Below are 17,103 nucleotides of genomic sequence, written 5' to 3' on the forward strand. Positions count from 1 at the left end.
AGCTCATCTAGATAACGAGTTGAATCGGCGGGCGGCAGAAGGCGGCCGAGAGGAAGACACGTCCATAATGCCGCTTTTCGAACCACGCCTGTTCGGTGTTCCGGTGCGGAAAAGGGGGCCCCGACGCGTCCATAGCTTCACGTCGGCGCCCGCCGCTCGCCCGTGAAGGGACGCCCAGGTGCCGTTGTGCTGGAGTCGGAGAGGGCGGCGTGCGCGCTAAAGGTTGACCTGGCAGAGGAGTGAAGAACGAACGATGAGATTACGCGGTGTAAAAATTAGACCTTTGGAGCTACGGAGTTGGACTGGAAAGTGATCGAACGTGGCGGTCAAACAAATATCATCGTGCTTGCCGGCGGCGTCGCAGTTCAACACGCATTTTCCGAAAACAAATTTCCAGTCAACTGCAGTTAATGGCGTTTAAGTGGTGTAGAATGCCAGTTAAAGAAATACCCATTGGTTGATTCTAGAGGAATGGGTTAGCATGACCCTTATAGCATCCTCGATCATCCGCACCGGTGCGCACCGGGGCACGGAGGTGCGCCCCTTCATCTTCGATCAAGTGCACCGGTGCGCACCGTACGTCCTCGATCAACGAAGCGCACCCTCCCGGTGCGGCTTTTCGTTGCCCCAACGCGCACCAAGAAAATCGGCGGTGCGCCGGGGGGGCAGTCCCATCAGGCATTGCGGCCAGGAGCGGGAATCGAGAAAATGGCGGGAGTAGCAGACGCGCAGACTATCGAGATGGCGATCTTGCAAAAACGAACACGCCTTGCAGCTGCGCTAGATGATTTCCTCGGGTCTCCTGACGGCGAGACGACGAGCTTCTCACCATCGCCGCGATTTCTGGTGATTGCTGCGGTGGCAAGGAGCGCCCGAAAAGCACGAACTTCGTGGAAACCGGCGCGAGGCGTTTTGATGACAGCGAGGTACGGCTATTATCTGGTGTTTCGTTTTCTTGAACTAATAAAGATGGCCAACATATACATGTGGAATTGTCACCCCCTTCGTGACCCCATCGACAATCACGTCCACGATGTTTATTTCTGTGGGACCGCCAAATCCGCGAGTAAAAAAATAGAAGAAATTGACAGCAGACGGGCACCAAGCGCTGGCCTACGCAAAATAAACGAACAAAACGCGAAGTGACGCAAGGTGGAGCTCGCCGCGGTGCACCGGCGCGGCGCAGTTTGTCCTCGATGTTGCACCGACATCGCGCTGCACGACCGAGGAGTGCTGTGCACTGTGCCGGTTTCAGGGCGATTCCGGTGCGAGTTGATCGAAGATGCTATTAGAAAACGCCTATAAATCTTCCTTTGCTTATTTTTTTTTTTTTTTGCCGCCTACATGGACTAGTGTTGGTTCACACCCGACTTTGAAGCACAAGCCAAGGCATACACGCTCCGCACACCTGCAAGCTCAAACTCGAGCATCCGCGCCCGCATTGCCTTCAACCCCGTGACGTGGCCTCCCTCTCGCCTTTGTTTTTCACAACTCTCCTGGTTTCTACGCGGCATGCTTTCTTCCCACTGTATTGTCCACAGACGAACGATGTAAGCTTTTCCCTTGCATGTGGGTACTAAAGCTAATGCAATAAGAAACCCTCGTACCGGGCGTAAATACTTGTCGCATGGAAAAGATCTTCCCTGGACGAGCATTTATACGAGTCACGAAAAACAGGTAAAATTAGAATAGGCCAATGCAAACATAGTCAGTCATAGGGACCATAATAACAATGATAATACAAATAGGAAACTACCAACAACAGTATAAAACTTGCAAAATCAAGAAGGCAACCACAGTAAAAAAGCAAGTACAGGGTGTCACAAAAGAAAATTTACACGGTCTTTTCTACCGCAAAAATAAACTAGGCATCGCCGAACGCTCATTCTCAGCTCAAAGGTAGCGCTAGGGGTCACAACCAGATGCCAAAGTTTCAGCCCGATCCGATAACTTAATCAAAAGTTATAACTGATGTTCTGGAAATTTCAATGGAAAAATGGCGGCCGACGGAGTTCTCGAACACATGGGGCTCTATGACACCAGAAACCGAAAACGGGCCAAAAATGGGCTCCATTTTTCCATTGAGATTTTCAGAAAATCACTTATAACTTTTGATTAAGTTATCGGATCGGGCTGAAACTTTGGCATCTGGTTGTGACCTCTAGCTCTACCTTTGGGCGGAGAATGAGCGTTCGGCGATGCCTAGTTTATTTTTGTGGTAAAAAAGATCGTGTAAACTTTCTTTTGTGACACCCTGTACTCAATGCCCCCTCCCCCCCCCCCCCCCCCCCCCCAAAAAAAAAAAGGGGGGCTTAATTACGCATGGCTGGACGTTCATTCTCTGCCAGAATGTAGCACTAGAGGTTCCAACCAGAATCCAGAGTTTCAGAACTCACTGTCACCTTACTCAAAAGTTTTAGGTGATTTTTCTTAAATTTTCGATGTGAAAATGGCATCCGACGGGGCCTTTGAATAAATGGGGCTGAATGGCGCAAGTCAGTGCTTAAAGTCTCCCGTAAGTTGAGGGGGGTCCCTACAAGAAGGTAAGGGGGGGGGGGGGGGGGGTTCTGACGAGATGTACTGGATGCACATAAAATAAACTCCCCTGCTGAATCTACCCACGCTGTACCTGCAACCCTCAAATTGCTAATCCCGAAATGTCCGATTTCTGAAAACAAGCTATTTTATTCCAAGATATGCTTTTGATTTCACTCATGATGGGACTTTGGAGGGGGGTCTCAGACCATCCGTTAAAATCAGTGGGGGGTCCGAGACCCCCTGAGACCCCCCAGACTTTAAGCCCTGGCGCAAGTTACCCAAAAACAGGCCCCATTTTTCCAATAAAAACTTCGGGAATCAACGTTTAACTTTTGAAAATGACGAAGGTTAGTTTTGAAACGTCTCGTCTGCTTCGGACAGATGTAGCGCTACATTTCAGCAGAGACCGAGCGTTCGGCAATGAGTTTGTTTTCGTTGTAAGAAAAACCCCGTAAATTTTTGAGGGCGACACGCTCTGCAGAACAACCCTTCGAACGTAGGTATGAACAAATGAGATTAAGAAAACGTAACTTCTGCTTCAAATATCACACTGGTTTAAATTAACTGTCTGGTACAATTCCCGAAACCGTACTATACGTCAGCTGTCAAGTGGCAGGGTCCAAAATAAGACACGAACAGCTCGGACCTGATATAATTTTTCTTTTGACTGACTCGACACGGTTCCTGGTTTGACCTAGTTTTCTTCCGAGAATCGGCATATATGAACGCTCACGGGTTTCAGAAAAGAAGCGAATCATTGGGCCGACAGCTCTTCGAACCTATGCATGAATTCCACCCCGCGTTTCCTCCCCGCGGGGTTCACTTTCAGATTACACGATCCATCCTGCACTCTGAGTTCCGAAGGAACCGTCTAACTTTCGATTTCCTCGGGAACTACAAATGACAGAAACCTGCCTTTTCAAAAGTTGCGGCGGCCTCGCTTGTTTCCCCACGGGAGGAACGCTCCCAATCGAGCCCCGCATACTATGCTTGTGTCTAAAGGAGTGCGACTGAGACGAGCGCAGTCGACTTCAAACCCGCTCCGATGTGAGTGGCAGTAACCGCCTTCGACATTTTCACTTTGCCTTAGCTACAATATTCGGACCAAGTTTAAAATTGTAGCAGGAAAAAAAAAAGTCCTTGACGAGGCAGACGAGGGAGTCGGCGGGTCGAACTTTTATCGCAGCACCGCACGCGCACTGCTGCCGAAATGCTCCCAGCTATGACGCAAAAAGCTACGCGTCGAACAACACAACAGCGTGTTGCGAAAGCCTTGTTTGTCTTCCGTCTCCCGGGTCGGCACTTTTTTGCAAGCTGTATACAAATGGTTACATGGGCGCGGCGAAGCCCCCTTGGTGCGAGCGGCTTTGCAGGGTTCAGCTTACCGGCGTGATTCTTGCTCCCATGTTTCATGTAACCTCACGAGTTTCAGTTGCGGCCAACGTCTCGAGTTTCAGTTTCTGGCAACTTCACGAGTTTGTTTCGCGCGGAGTCGGCCTTTGTCCCCAGTTCCAAAGATACTCTGTTTCATTAGGGACCAAACCTTTGGCGTGCTGCGCGTACCGCACTATACCGGAGCCTTTGAAGCATGCTTTCAAGCGCTCGTCCGGGTGGTACCGTGACCGTGGAGCGTGCGCTTAAAATCATGCTTCAAAGGCTCCGGCAGTGCGGTATTCCAAACACGGCAACGGTTTGCTAAAGGTCCCTATTAACCGTGCTCGGTCGGCGGAACGGGCCGTGTGTTGCGAAGTGGCGCATCCAAGGACACGTGACGCCAGGCCGTTAACGCGTCGCGTTGCCGCAAGCGCGGGTGGCGGGCGAAATGCGCTTTTATCCTTTAGGGGCTCCTTAAAATCACTTCCGGTTGGGGACACAACAACGCTGGGACGTAAACATTCTGGCGAATATGATACGACTCAGACACGCTATACGTGCGCTTCGTCGACCGTAAATATTCCTCAAAAGCCGAGACGCTCCGCTTATCGGGTGTTTGCTGGAAAATTGCCGCAGCCCGTGTGTGCACTCTGGAGGCAGCCGCGGGATGCGGGTCATTTCTGGGCCATGCTTTTATCGCTGCCTCATCCCGGACCCCATTCCCTTTGACGGCAACGCGCTTGCGCGTGTTTTAAAGCGGAATTCAGGTCCACCAAGCAGGAGCCGAAGCAGCTATAGGGCTCGAGCGCGGTGCGATGGTGCGAAGAAATCACGATGCGGGCTGCGTCGTAAACGGAGAACGCGAGCCCAACGGACCCGGCGCGACCGTGCAGGAGCGCGTCAGTATATAGGTAACGTCGTTGCGCCCTCCATTAAAACCGTTGACGAGCCGTTAAACTCGTACGCTAACAATGGATCACCTCCCCGAGAAGAAATGTTGCACTAAGAGAAGCGTGCGCTATGAATAGCATTATTCCTGTGTGCCGATCCCAACATTTCAGGGCACCGAGATCAGGGAGGCGTACTTTAGGTTTCAAGCTTAGTTCAACTTGCATAGCATGAATCAGGGCATGTTCCGGGCATCTCTGTTCCTTCTTTTAGAGCGCAGCTCTTAGGGGCCCGTTCCCGGCTTGAGCGGCGTCGGCGTCGCCGTCGCCGTTGGCGTCGCCGTCGCCGTCGGCGTCGGCGTCGGCGTAACCAAGGTCATCCCAAGGTCACGTGACCCCCAAGGTCACGTGACCCCTCCAGGTCACGTGACCCCTCCCAAGGTCATCTCAAGGTCACGTGACCCCACGTGACCCCCTGAAGGTCACGCGACCCCCAAGGTCACGTGACCCCTCGAGGTCACGTGACCCCTCCCAAGGTCATCTCAAGGTCACGTGACCCCAAGATGACCCCCCAAGGTCACGTGACCTCCGAGGTCACGTGGTCTCCTCCCCAAGGTCACGTGACCCCCGAGGTCACGTGACCCCCGAGGTCACGTGACCCCCAAGGTTACGACCCCTCCCAAGGTCATCTCAAGGTCACGTGACCCCAAGGTGACCCCCACGTGACCCCTCCAGGTCACGTGACCCTTCCAGGTCACGTGACCCTTCCAGGTCACGTGACCCCCTGAGGTCACGTGGGGGTCACCTTGGGGGTCACGTGACCTTGAGGTGACCCCCATGTGACACCCAAGGTCACGTGACCCCCAGGTCACGCCTCCCCGAGGTCACGTGACCCCCCTCCCCGAAGTCACGTGACATCCCCCCCCCCGAGGTCACGTGACCCCCCGGAGCATATTAAAGAATGAGGGGAGGAGGAGGAGAAGGAGGAGGGGTCTACCCTCCCCTCAGTACCCTTCACTCCTCCTCCTCAAGAGCTGCGCTCCAATTCGGCGTTACAGGGATTTGTAAACGGCTTTCACTTTTTTAATGTGCTTTCAGAAGTCCCCGAGTGTTTTCAAAATCGCAAGGGGCTTGGAACACCGATCTTTCTTTAATCAGTTCTACCAATTAGAAGGGCGATCGGTATCGTGCTCTAATATACACGCAGTCTCAGTGGCCAAGATAGGCGTGTTCCTTTCATTAATACGAGCGCGTGTGAGAATTGAGAGTTTTAGAATAGTGTAAAGACCCTCGCATCACCACTGCGTACAACGCACGCAAGCTGTTGACGGAACGTTACGGAGCGCGATGAACGCGCACTTATAGTACAGCGGAAGTCAAACGAATAGGATGGATGGATGGATCTGGCTAAATTCTGTGAATCGGGCGGTGGCTTGCGCCACCTAGCCAACATTATAAATCTAATTATATGTTTTGAATTCCAAGATTAAATCTCACCCCTGCCTCGATTTTAGCCACCAGTCTGATAACCTCCGCTTGGTTATTTCTACCCGTGTAAAGTCTATTTTTCCTTCACTGTCTTTAAAACCCAATGCTTTGATGAAATCCGCCCGGTCACTGTTAACTGTTGGGTGAAGCCCTTTACAGAAAAGTATTAAGTGTTCAGCCGTTTCCTCCTGCTCCCCACACACACTACATAAAGTGTCCATCTCCTGGTACTTAACCCGGTACGTCTTAAAACGTAAAGATTTGCAACGCCATCTAGATGTGCTCCTGCGAACTGCTTCAAACAATCCAAGGCGGGTATTCGGTCAAGCCAATCGAACACCGCGAATCTCTTCGCTTTGCTACGAAGTGCGTGAATCTCTTTCCAGTTGCCTGTTGTGAACGTGTTTTGTCTTTTTTTTTTTTCGACTGTGCGATCAGCAGGTTCGATATATGGTTCGCTCCAGTGTGCTGTGGCATCCCTACTATCTTATGTTGGTCTCGTCATTTGCTTGGAAGTATGCAAGCAATAGGTCGCACCACTCGCGTACCGACCGCACGGTAAACACCTCTTTGGGTTCGACGGCGTCGCCAACGTTCTTGGCTATCGACACTTTGTGGGCGCTCGAAAGGGTTCGTCGTGTTGATTTCTTTGAGGAGGTTATCGGTCGCCTGTCAATACCGCCCGATCAGGCCGAGTTCTACTCGCTCCGAGGAAGTCACACAAGGAAGCGCTACCATTGGGAAAAGGTTTATTCTGTACTTATAAGTTCGGAGTCCGATGAAGAGGAGGGGCAAGGCTGTCTAGTTGTCCGGGTCTTATGTTGGAGGCCTTGCTCGGCACGGGATCTTTCGTCTGTCTCCAGCTCCGAACTCCGCGTGTCCTCGCCCGCCACGAGCATCGGCCTTTTTCCCTTCATCCTCTTTCTCTTTCTTCCACAAGGTTGAGGTCATTTTCAATGGTGAAGCGAAGCCGTACAACGCGCGTAGCACTTTCACTGGTTTGCCTCGACCGCCGCCATTTTTTAAACTGGAGTAGTCTCGCGCTCTCCCGTGCGGGACGAGAGCAACGAGAATGGCACGCAGGGCACTGCTACGAACGCTCGCAAAAATCGATAGCGAGCGTACGTACGCACAGCTCGCTGCAGTCTGTACGTATGGCGCATGTGCAGTGTGGAGCAGTGTTGTACGGAACGGCGTTCCAAGGAACGGCGTTCCTGGAACGCGTTCCTTTTAGGAGGAACGAAGGAACGCCGCCGTTCCATTTTGCATCGCTGGAACTGGAACGGGAACGCGTTACATTTTTACTGGAACGGATAGAGTAACGGCGTTCCTTTTTTTCGTCCAGTAGGGTCATTTTCATTTTGTTTCGAACAGGGAAATTTTGAAAGTACAAAAACATTATCTTTACGAAGTGCAGGATCTCGTTACCTTTTTGGCTACTAACCTTGTGGATTATTTTGTGTGGTCCTTGCTTGCTTACAGTTTCGGGTGCAGGAGAGCTGGTGGACATTGATTATTTTTTGAGTTCCCAAAACTGCGGTACAAAAAGCAAGGTTTTTAGTCGTAGGAAAAGACAGAGAAAGAGGGTTGTTTGAAGCTCAGCTACTTTCTTTGGTTCCACGAGTCCTCATACACCCAGAAATCTAAGGCCGACTACAGCCACTTGTGAACATCCATAACGGGACCGACAGTTACGACAAGATCACAGACTTCCAGACACCGAACGCACCCTTGTATCCCGAACATTAGTCACTCAAAAGTTACAAAAAAAAAAAGATTTCTTCTATCCCCCCCCCCCCTTTCAAAATGAACAACAAAGCCAACCTTACAAAGAAGTATTTGTAGTTTTTAAGACTGACCCTTCCAAAAGCCCTACCCTCTCCTAGACTTACTCATCTTGCGGACGGCAACATCGAGAAACAACTGTTGTTAAGTTTGAACACGGGACTTTGCTCAATTGAAACGTGTAAGGTTGCTGTAAAACACTCATACAATGTTGTTAAAAGTACATTCGGCTGGTCTGAATCGTCCACTACAAACATGAATCTGGTTAAAAGCTGAAATTTTTAACTTGAATATATCAACAGATGAAACCCTGCTTCCGCTTGTTTTCTTCTCCTGTTGCCCTTCCATAACGACATACAAACTCGTATGTTGACTACTAATGGGATAGATAAAAAAAAAAAACTCTGCTTGATTAAACTAAATATAGTAATTAGCAAAATACAAATGTAACGTATATGTAACGATACGTTCCATTTTTTAAACTGTAACGGGAACGAGTTCCCTTTTCACAGATGTAACTTGTAACGGGAACGCGTTCCAAAAATCAGAAGGAACGAGGAACGAGCTTTCGTTCCTTTTTTTGAGGAACGTGTACAACACTGGTGTGGAGGACGCTAACGTAGGGAGCTTCCATTTTCTCCTATACGCAATACCAAAACTCTATATTATTAAGGAGTTTTGGAATAACATACGCAATTTTAGCGCACGCTAGTGCTACATTTAGCACTTGCGTTAGCACTCGCTACGCAAGAGAGTCTTAGAATAGCGTTTCTTCTCCGCGACGCCAAAGACCAAGCATCTCGCGCTTGCAACGCCACCACGATAGAGTCACAATTTTTATTTCACGCACGAACGCTTATAACTTGCGAGAAAAAAAAAGTTTTTTTATCCAGAGCAACGTTTTAGATTTGTTTAGACATGAGAATTCGACGCGAGCGGTTGACCGGTCGTGTCCGCCTACGCCGCCTCGGCAAGACGTGTCTCGTATACTTACCTTCGCACACCGTACCTTCGCCGAGAAATGTTCGCGCGTCGCAAGCGTCAAGTTGGCGGTGATCGTTGCCCGCCTTACTGGGTTTTCCAAACCTAGTATAATGTTGTCCCTTATTGAAAACCGCAGTCGCGAGGATGCCGGCGACGTCGCGCTCCCGACGCCGTCAAAGCGGCCGCAGCCATGGTCCTGGGAGCCGCTATTTTTAACTATGGTCCTCTTAGCTTTAGCCAACTTCTTATCACGAATCCTCCTTGGAGGAGCGCAAAGACTCTGCGTTCGCATGCAATTTCATACTGTAATTGAGCGTGCTTCAGCATGGAGTTGCCGACGGCAGTTAATTTAATAAAAGCACCAGGGTTTAAGAATAGGGAAGGAATATAAAATGCTGCATGGGAATGTGAATGGTGGCACGAGTTCAAGGATGAAATTTGTTTCTTATTCGATTTCTAGCGATTTGTAGGGTTGAAGGGACGTGCACCAGGTTGTGAGAAGCACTTACATCGCACGGATTTCGATTTTTAGAAAGCATACGACTACCAAAAGGCTGAACCTTAGTTTTTATTTTCTACTATGTAGTTATAGTAACTCTTCAACCTAAAAACAACAAACAACAACTTTGAATTTGCATTTTTTAGTGTTTGTGGTATCGCGTTGTGATAATTGCCTCCCCTGGCTTCTGGATGATACGCGTCAGAATGAAGGTACGTTTTAAACCTTCCTGACAAGTAAGCATATTAGAGAGAAAGAGAGAGATACACTTTATTTTAGAGTAAGCATGAGGTTCTTTTAACGCTCGTCTTTCACAAAAAAAAAAAAGGTCGGTCCATGGGTTTTATTTATGTATTTAAATTCCCTCAGGGCCAATCGGCATTAAAGAGGAGAGTGGGAGTAACCAAATGAACGCACAAAAATAAACGAAAGGACAGAGTACATAAGGCATCATAGCGGCTCAGGACAGTAGAGTGATTATAGCATTTTTAAACATTGGGGTTTTAACAATATAAATTACGGAAGTCGGTAGGTGATTGATTCCATTCCAAAGAAGTTTTAGGGACGAATAACTGTAGAAATGCGTTGGTATTACATTTACAAATACCAACTTTGAGGTGATGATCAATGCGAGGTGAAATGTAGAACGGTGAGATGAAAAAACGTGGCTTTAAGAACGGGTTAGCGTGATAGATATTGTGAAAAAGACATTAAGGAGAAACTTTACGTCGGAGAGAGGGTTTAGGCAGGGACAGGGTGATTTTCATGGAGCTTACACTTGCAGTGCGGTGATAGTTACCTAGAATAAAACGGGCGGAACGGTTTTGGACCTCTTTCAGAACATTAATTAGATTAGACTGACTGGGGTCCCAGATAGAAGAAGCATAATTTGGAGCGAAAGAGAGATTTATACAGTGTTAATTTTAAGGTTAAGGGCGAGAGCAAGTTTCTTTTCAGTTAACCTAGCATTCGGTTACCGTTATTGATAACATAATCAACATGCAGTTTCCAGGAGAGGTTACAAATTACAAGTAATGTGAAAGACCAAATGTTTATAAGAAGAAACACGGGCAAAGGGGACGTTGTTAAGATGGTAGAAAGGCACACGTGGATTAGTACGCGACTTCCTCATAAGTTTATATTTAGTAATGTTAAGTTACATATTCCAAAGTGCACACCCCTGGTCAACAGCATTGATATATGTCTGGAGCTTTAAAACACCAGAGTTGTTAGTAGCTTTAGCATATATTACAGAGTCCTCAGCGAAAACATTAATTAATGGTGACACGCAATTAGGTAGGTCATTGATGTAAGTCGGAAACAGTGGAGGACCTAGTACGAATTCTTAAGGAATACCGGATGTGACGGAAGTGAAGAGAGACGTGTTCTGATTAGCAGTAACAAACTGATATCGGTTAGTTAGAAAACAGGCTATCGAGGCAACTACGTTAGGATCAATACATAATTTGTTAAAATTTAATAGAAGCACCTGGTGAGGAACTTTATCAAAAGCCTCGCAAAAATCTAGAAAAACACAGTCAACGTGGGATCCACAATCAAGGACAGAATGAAGATCGTTAGTAAATGACAAAAGCTATGTGTCACCGGAGTAAAATTGGTGGCAACCATGTTATTATGCTTAATATGCTGCATAAATTTCCGTAGCACTACGGCCGCAGCTGCAGGAACGTCCACGGACTCCTGCCGGATGATGATGACGGGCGCCTGAAGCGAAAGTCCTTGGCTCGGAATCCGGTAGAGGCAAATATGCAGCCTCCCGCGCCGCCATCTCAGGGGGTGCATACGCAGAATAGACCTTTTGCCGAATACCCAAGCATCGAAAAGAATGCCGGAAACGTAGGTACACGCGCTGCGCGTGCTGGCTTCTTCAGCTCTAACTGTTCGAAAGCAAAAATAAAGAAAACAAATGGCACTTCACACGCCAGTTCCACGGACGCCTTATTTGGATTATTTACTTGGAATCTTTTCTATAGTGAATGCGAGCACGTGCAGCGCGTGTACCTTCGTTCCCAACATTATCTTCGATGCTTAAGTACCAAGGAGGACTGAGAGAGAGAAACCCGATTTTTAAAGGGCACCTAAAAAATATGCTTGTTTTAAACAGTCTGGTTGGAACACGCGTGTCAAAAACAAAATTTTACGCGAAAAGAAAAGGTAGGGCAATATTGACGGCGAGAGATTATTTAAAATTCTGCGCGCAAAGTTCATGACGTCACGGGTCATTCCGGAATGACCATCTCGGTCGTAAAGGGGAAGCCGATCCACCTCTCCTCCGCGCGCCCGAAATGCCGATTATCACTGGATTCGTGTTAAAATTAATTATTATAATTTATTGCTATGAGTGAATTATTAACCTCGGCATTTTTTTTTTTTATTATGACTCCCGCACCAGTCCTGCTTTGGGTTTACCAAACTCAACATCTAAACCTGAGTGTCATTAGCCTCCTCCGCACGCCCGAAATGCCGAGAGAGAAAACAAGTGGAAAGGAGGTGGCTACCGACCAAATCGCTTCTCGTGCCGTCAATATTGCTCTAAAGTTTTTTTCTTTTTTCACGTGAATTTAATTTTTGGACACGCGTATCCCAACTAGACTGTTAAAAAAATTGTTTTGCTTCTTAGTTTTTTTGTTTTTTTTTAAGGGGTCCTGCAATCCTATTTAAGCGTCTACCTTTTCTGCGGTTTCCATATCTCTCGTAGTTCGGGCAATTCAGCGGGCTCGGAGAGAGGGACTAAATATCAGTGCGTCATACTTTCACCGGACGACGCGGAAGCCTCCTCCACCTACGTGGGCGCCCCGTGGTGCCGAATGCGCGCGGTGTGTGGCGAAATCGTGACGTTGTTGGTCCTGTCCAGCTCCTGCCTTACGACTGGTCAGAGCCTCTATAAAAGCTTTTTTTTAGTTGAAATACAAAAGTGGAGCGAACCGTTCTAATTATTTATGAAAGTAGTTTTTGCACAGTATTTTCAGAAAAGAAACAAATGCAGTTTATAAAGTAGGGAAGCAAGAAATGACCCGTCAACATACCCGCCACCAAGCGGTGGAAAAGGCGGCACATACTAGAAAGGGGTAGTGGGATCAGGCGCCGACGAGCGGCTAGTGTAGAAAGGTCCCGGATGTACGCGGCGGCGCTGCAATTATATGGGCTCGAGGATCCGACCGGTTCTGAGCGTTTTGAAGGCTTTCGGCGAGCAGGTTTGGCTTGCGGTTGGGCCGTTTGGCGGTATGGCAGCGCGAGGTGGCTCCCGTCCTTAACTGATCTTTACCCCGTATTTGCAGTCGTTTGTGGCCAAAGAAGTGTCATGCTAAGTTAGTGTTTAGTGGGGCAGCGAATGCAATCTGAACAGACCTGGCCGCCCTCTTCATTTAGCTCATGCTTTAGTGGTGCCCTCTCGAGCCGTCGACACGGAGTGCGGCAGCCGTCAGAGCTCGCTGAGCTCAGTACACCTCCTCTAGTTTGCGGCCACTCAAGCCAGGACCAAGGACGTCATGAAGGAGGTTATTTTTTGCTTGTTTTGTAATTTTAATTTGTCTATAACTTTTAAAAGAAAGCGAAATTTGAGAAAAGGAAAGTTTGATTAAGCTACTACGTTCAGTGCGTCAGGTTCGATGCAAATTAAAAACCAGTTAAAAAGTAACGAGAAAAGAGTCAAAGTACAGGTTAGCTGGTGGAAGTCAACCATTTCGTCGTTGACCCTGAGACTGGGGTTTTTTTAGAAGAGCAGAAGTAACAGAAAAAACAGACAGGTCTCAAGAGACCTGTCTGTTTTTTCTGTTACTTCTGCTGTTCTAAAAACCCCCCAATCTCAGGATAAACGACGAAATAGCCAAAAAGTCGTTGCAGGACTTAAAGCCTCTTGCGACGGCGGAGGACTGGATGCGCTGCTGCGGAGCGGGTCCTTCGCCGTCGCAAGAGGCTTAAGAACCGGTCCTGTCTCTCTCGGTCCTACTCGGTTCAGAGCGATGACCGAAGACTGCGGAATCACGGCTGCCGGAGCGGCGTATACCGCCGTGGCAATCCGACAGGATCTCGTCGAGTTGAAGCGGCAAAACGAGCAAACCAGCACATAAGAAGGGCGCACGTGCGCACTGCGCGGCTCTTGGCCGCAGGAGGGGCGCCTTTGTGAGGTCACTTCCGTGACCAAAATTTCGTGACATCGACCTTTCATCTTTGTACCCCTCCAAGCGCGAAACAAAAAACGTAGGAAAAAATCTATTTACGCGTCACAAGCCCAAGCTCGCGCTGTTCTTCTACAACAATCAGCCAGATTAGGGTGCCTTCATACATACACACACGCACTTTTACTCGAGTGGTGACATCTCAACCATTTTTCCGTCCCATCGTTTTTTTTTTTTTTTTTTTTTTGTCTTTTGAAGTACGCGCAATCCGCTGTGACCCAGCTCGAGCACACAGCCTTGGCTAATTCGTGGACGCCATTTTACCGCGCGAGCCACGCACTGAGTGCGCCAGCCCGTCACGCGCTCGCCTACTCAGCGCAGCAACAGATGTCTTAACCCTAAGACAGACAGATATGTAGGCACCCTAATCCTAATGCTAGCCATCTTCTTGATATAGGGTGCCTACATGTCTGTCTGTCTCAGTGTGAACACATCCATTGTTGCCCTGAATGTGCCAGCGCGTGACACTCTCGCGCACTCGGTGCGTGACTTGGGCGGTAAAATGGCGTCTATGCATTAGTCAGAGCTACGCGCTCGAGCTGAGTGACACCGGATTGCGCGCACTTCAAGATGCATAAAAAAGCGATTGGGCAGAAAAAATGCTGAGATGTCACCATTCAAGCAAAAGCGCGCGTGTGTATGAAGGCACTCTCTTGATAGAAACTGGTGCGCCCCTATAGGCCCTGAAAGCTGCGAATACCAGCGCACGCGGCTTCCACATCAACTAGCTAAAATCGCACGTGTTTCCTTCATGAGTTGAAATATGGCAGTGGCCAGAATACCCACCAGCAGTCGTCTACAAGTCTCCACCCTCGCAGAACCAAAAGAAGGTGAAAATGGTTCGCGCGTGACTCAGAGGGGGAGGGGGGGGGGGGGAGGGGGGGACCCGCCGTCCGGAGGCTAAGCAGCGGCGACAGCGGGACCCGATCTGCGAGGCGGGACCCGCCTTCCAATTCCGATCCGCGCGTGTCATATCCCCCGCAAATACGGGCTCCTTCTGCTTCCCGAAACCAAGACGCGCCACGCAGAAATATGGCTCGCTCGTTTTACGGGACGATTCTTCACGCGCTTCGGAAACACGGTGCTGCGAGAGGCGAAGAGGAGGCGATACGACAGCGAGTGACGAAGAGCTTTTAGCGTAATAAGCAACGCCGCTCTTGGCGATAGCAGACATATCTCAGGGCAAGCGGAAGGCCGGAGGGAGGGAGGGCGCAGGCGGGAATAAAAAGGGGGGCAAATTGCTCGGGATCACGCCACGGGCGCTTGGGGCGCTGTTCGCGGGACGACAGGGAAATGGCCGTCTCGTTTTTCACATTGTGCGCACTGTAGCGTGGCGGAGTGCGCAGTGCCGAAACGACAGAAGTGGAGGGGCCGCCTAAGTCGTTCAATTACTTTCCAATCTCGTCAAGCTCGAAGCGGGCGCGCTTAGTCGGAAGCGACACTGAAAGAAATGACGTCATGTTTCCTCGATTTCGTCATCAATATCGAGTCCCGGCCTAAAAAAAGAAGAAAAAACAGTAAGCAAAACACGCGAATAGCTTTTTTTGTTTGTGACATTCGTTAGATTGGTAGGGTGCTCTTATTGTAAAATTGGAAACGAATGTCAATATTTTATTATTGGTTTAAACTGAAAACATTAGTACTTATATTTGTGAGCGAGGCCGCTGGAGGAGGGGTTGTGTGATTCACTAATTCGATAATAATGGTAGACGTCTCAAAACTTTTGAATCTACAAGATTGATCAAGAGTAATATCTAGGCTCGCCTCGAAGCGTCACTAGTCGCCGAAGAGTCCGAATAAGTTCCTCATGAGCGGGTAAGGACCCATGTCGCAGGAGCCAGCGAAGTCGTCGAACCACAGGTTCCAGACTCCAAAGCACCTCGCCTCGAGCACATCGTGTAAGTACTTGGCGAGCACGGGAACGACAAACTCTGAGAGATGAGCGACCAGATTGTCCTCCCGCTGCGACACGACGCCGTACTCAAACACCTTGCTCGAGTCCCAAATCTCGTTGCAGATCTCGTAATAGGCGAGACTGCCCGGAGTCCTGGTACTGGGACCCGCGTCTCCCGGACCGAACACGATTTCCTCCACGCCAGTCGTGTTTCGGTCCCAGAACTTGTACGAGGATCCGGCGAACGACAGCACGTAGCACATCTTGTACATGCCGCTTCCTGGGCGGTATCGCTGCAGAGCCGACTGCAGCGCCTTCAGGGTCCTGTAAAGACGCTGCCGCTCGTACACGACCGCGTCGCGCTCTTCGATCTTGTCCGAACGAACGATCGGAGGGTCGCTGACGATTGGATGAACGAGGATGCTGTAGTTGGTCGGCAGCATCAAGTCCAGCTCCCCAACGTCCAGGGCCGTCTTTGAGTTATCGGACGCGTCAAGGACCACGCTCAAGCTCAGGTTCTCCCTGAAGTAGCGGCGGCCCACGCGCTCCAGCAAGTCACCGTACTTCCTGCGCGCGTCCAGCGATTCCAGAGTCTGCTGCCAGGCGAGTACGAGCCCCTCGTAGCGACGCGAGCGGAGCCAGGTGACGCTGCCCTCCAGGAAGGTCCAAGAGTTGTCCAGCAGTGAGGCGCTCACCTTCCCCGAAATGCCCAGCACCGCCTTGATGTACGGGTTGCGTGTCTGCAGGTAGAAGGCGAACTTCTGGGCCTCATCCGGTGCCTCGATACGAAAGGTGGTGGCGTTCACCGCGGCGCAGCAGAAGACGGCATGCGTGCACAGGTGGTACGGGAAAAGGGACAGTTCGAACACGATGCCCGACGCCTCGAGCCGTTCCGCCGTCGCCTGGTAGAAGCACAGGTACTTGTGGCTGTTGTTGTAGTAGTACTCGGCCGGGAAAAGGGCGAAGCGGCCGCCGAGGTTGCCAGTCTTGGAGCGAGATATGAGAGCGTGTGCTGGACGAGAGTAGTCTTTAAGAATCTGCGGCTCTGGAGAGGCGTTGACGACCTGCCGCGTTGGCGTATCAGAGACGGCGCTGGGAGCACTGCGGAAAACGCTGGCTTTGCTCAGCGCGAAGGCAGACCAGGAAAGCATCATGAGGAGCAAGATTCCGCAGCCCGCTAAAGCGACGAACACGGACTTGATGTCCGGTGGTTCTGGCGATGCGATGGAGGTTTCTGTCTGCATGCTTCGGCTGTTGTGAGATTCGAACGAACAGATTCTGGCACGAGTGCGCGATCTAGAAGGGCGAAACAATCGCTTCGTCTTCATCTTTGGGTGAATGGGATGCCAAAGAGCGGAAGCTGCAAGAGCGGTCCTTCTGTACTTCGTTTCAGCTTAAAGAAGCTGTGCAACGATATTCCATTGGAATGTTTTTCTCTCTACACGAGCTTACTGG

The 17,103-nt window shown here is 49.7% G+C and overlaps 1 protein-coding gene across 1 annotated transcript; it reads right to left on the reverse strand.

Annotated features, from left to right (window-relative positions):
- Positions 1–15,530: 15,530 nt before the first annotated feature.
- On the reverse strand, positions 15,531–16,892 carry LOC8036323 (chitotriosidase-1-like). The gene has a single exon (XM_029985270.2). It carries the CDS (start codon positions 16,890–16,892, stop codon positions 15,531–15,533), a length of 1,362 nt encoding a protein of 453 aa, XP_029841130.2.
- Positions 16,893–17,103: the final 211 nt, after the last annotated feature.

This window comes from Ixodes scapularis, unplaced genomic scaffold (genome assembly GCF_016920785.2).
Source record: "Ixodes scapularis isolate PalLabHiFi unplaced genomic scaffold, ASM1692078v2 PGA_scaffold2__306_contigs__length_199485367, whole genome shotgun sequence".
Classification (NCBI taxonomy): domain Eukaryota; kingdom Metazoa; phylum Arthropoda; class Arachnida; order Ixodida; family Ixodidae; genus Ixodes; species Ixodes scapularis.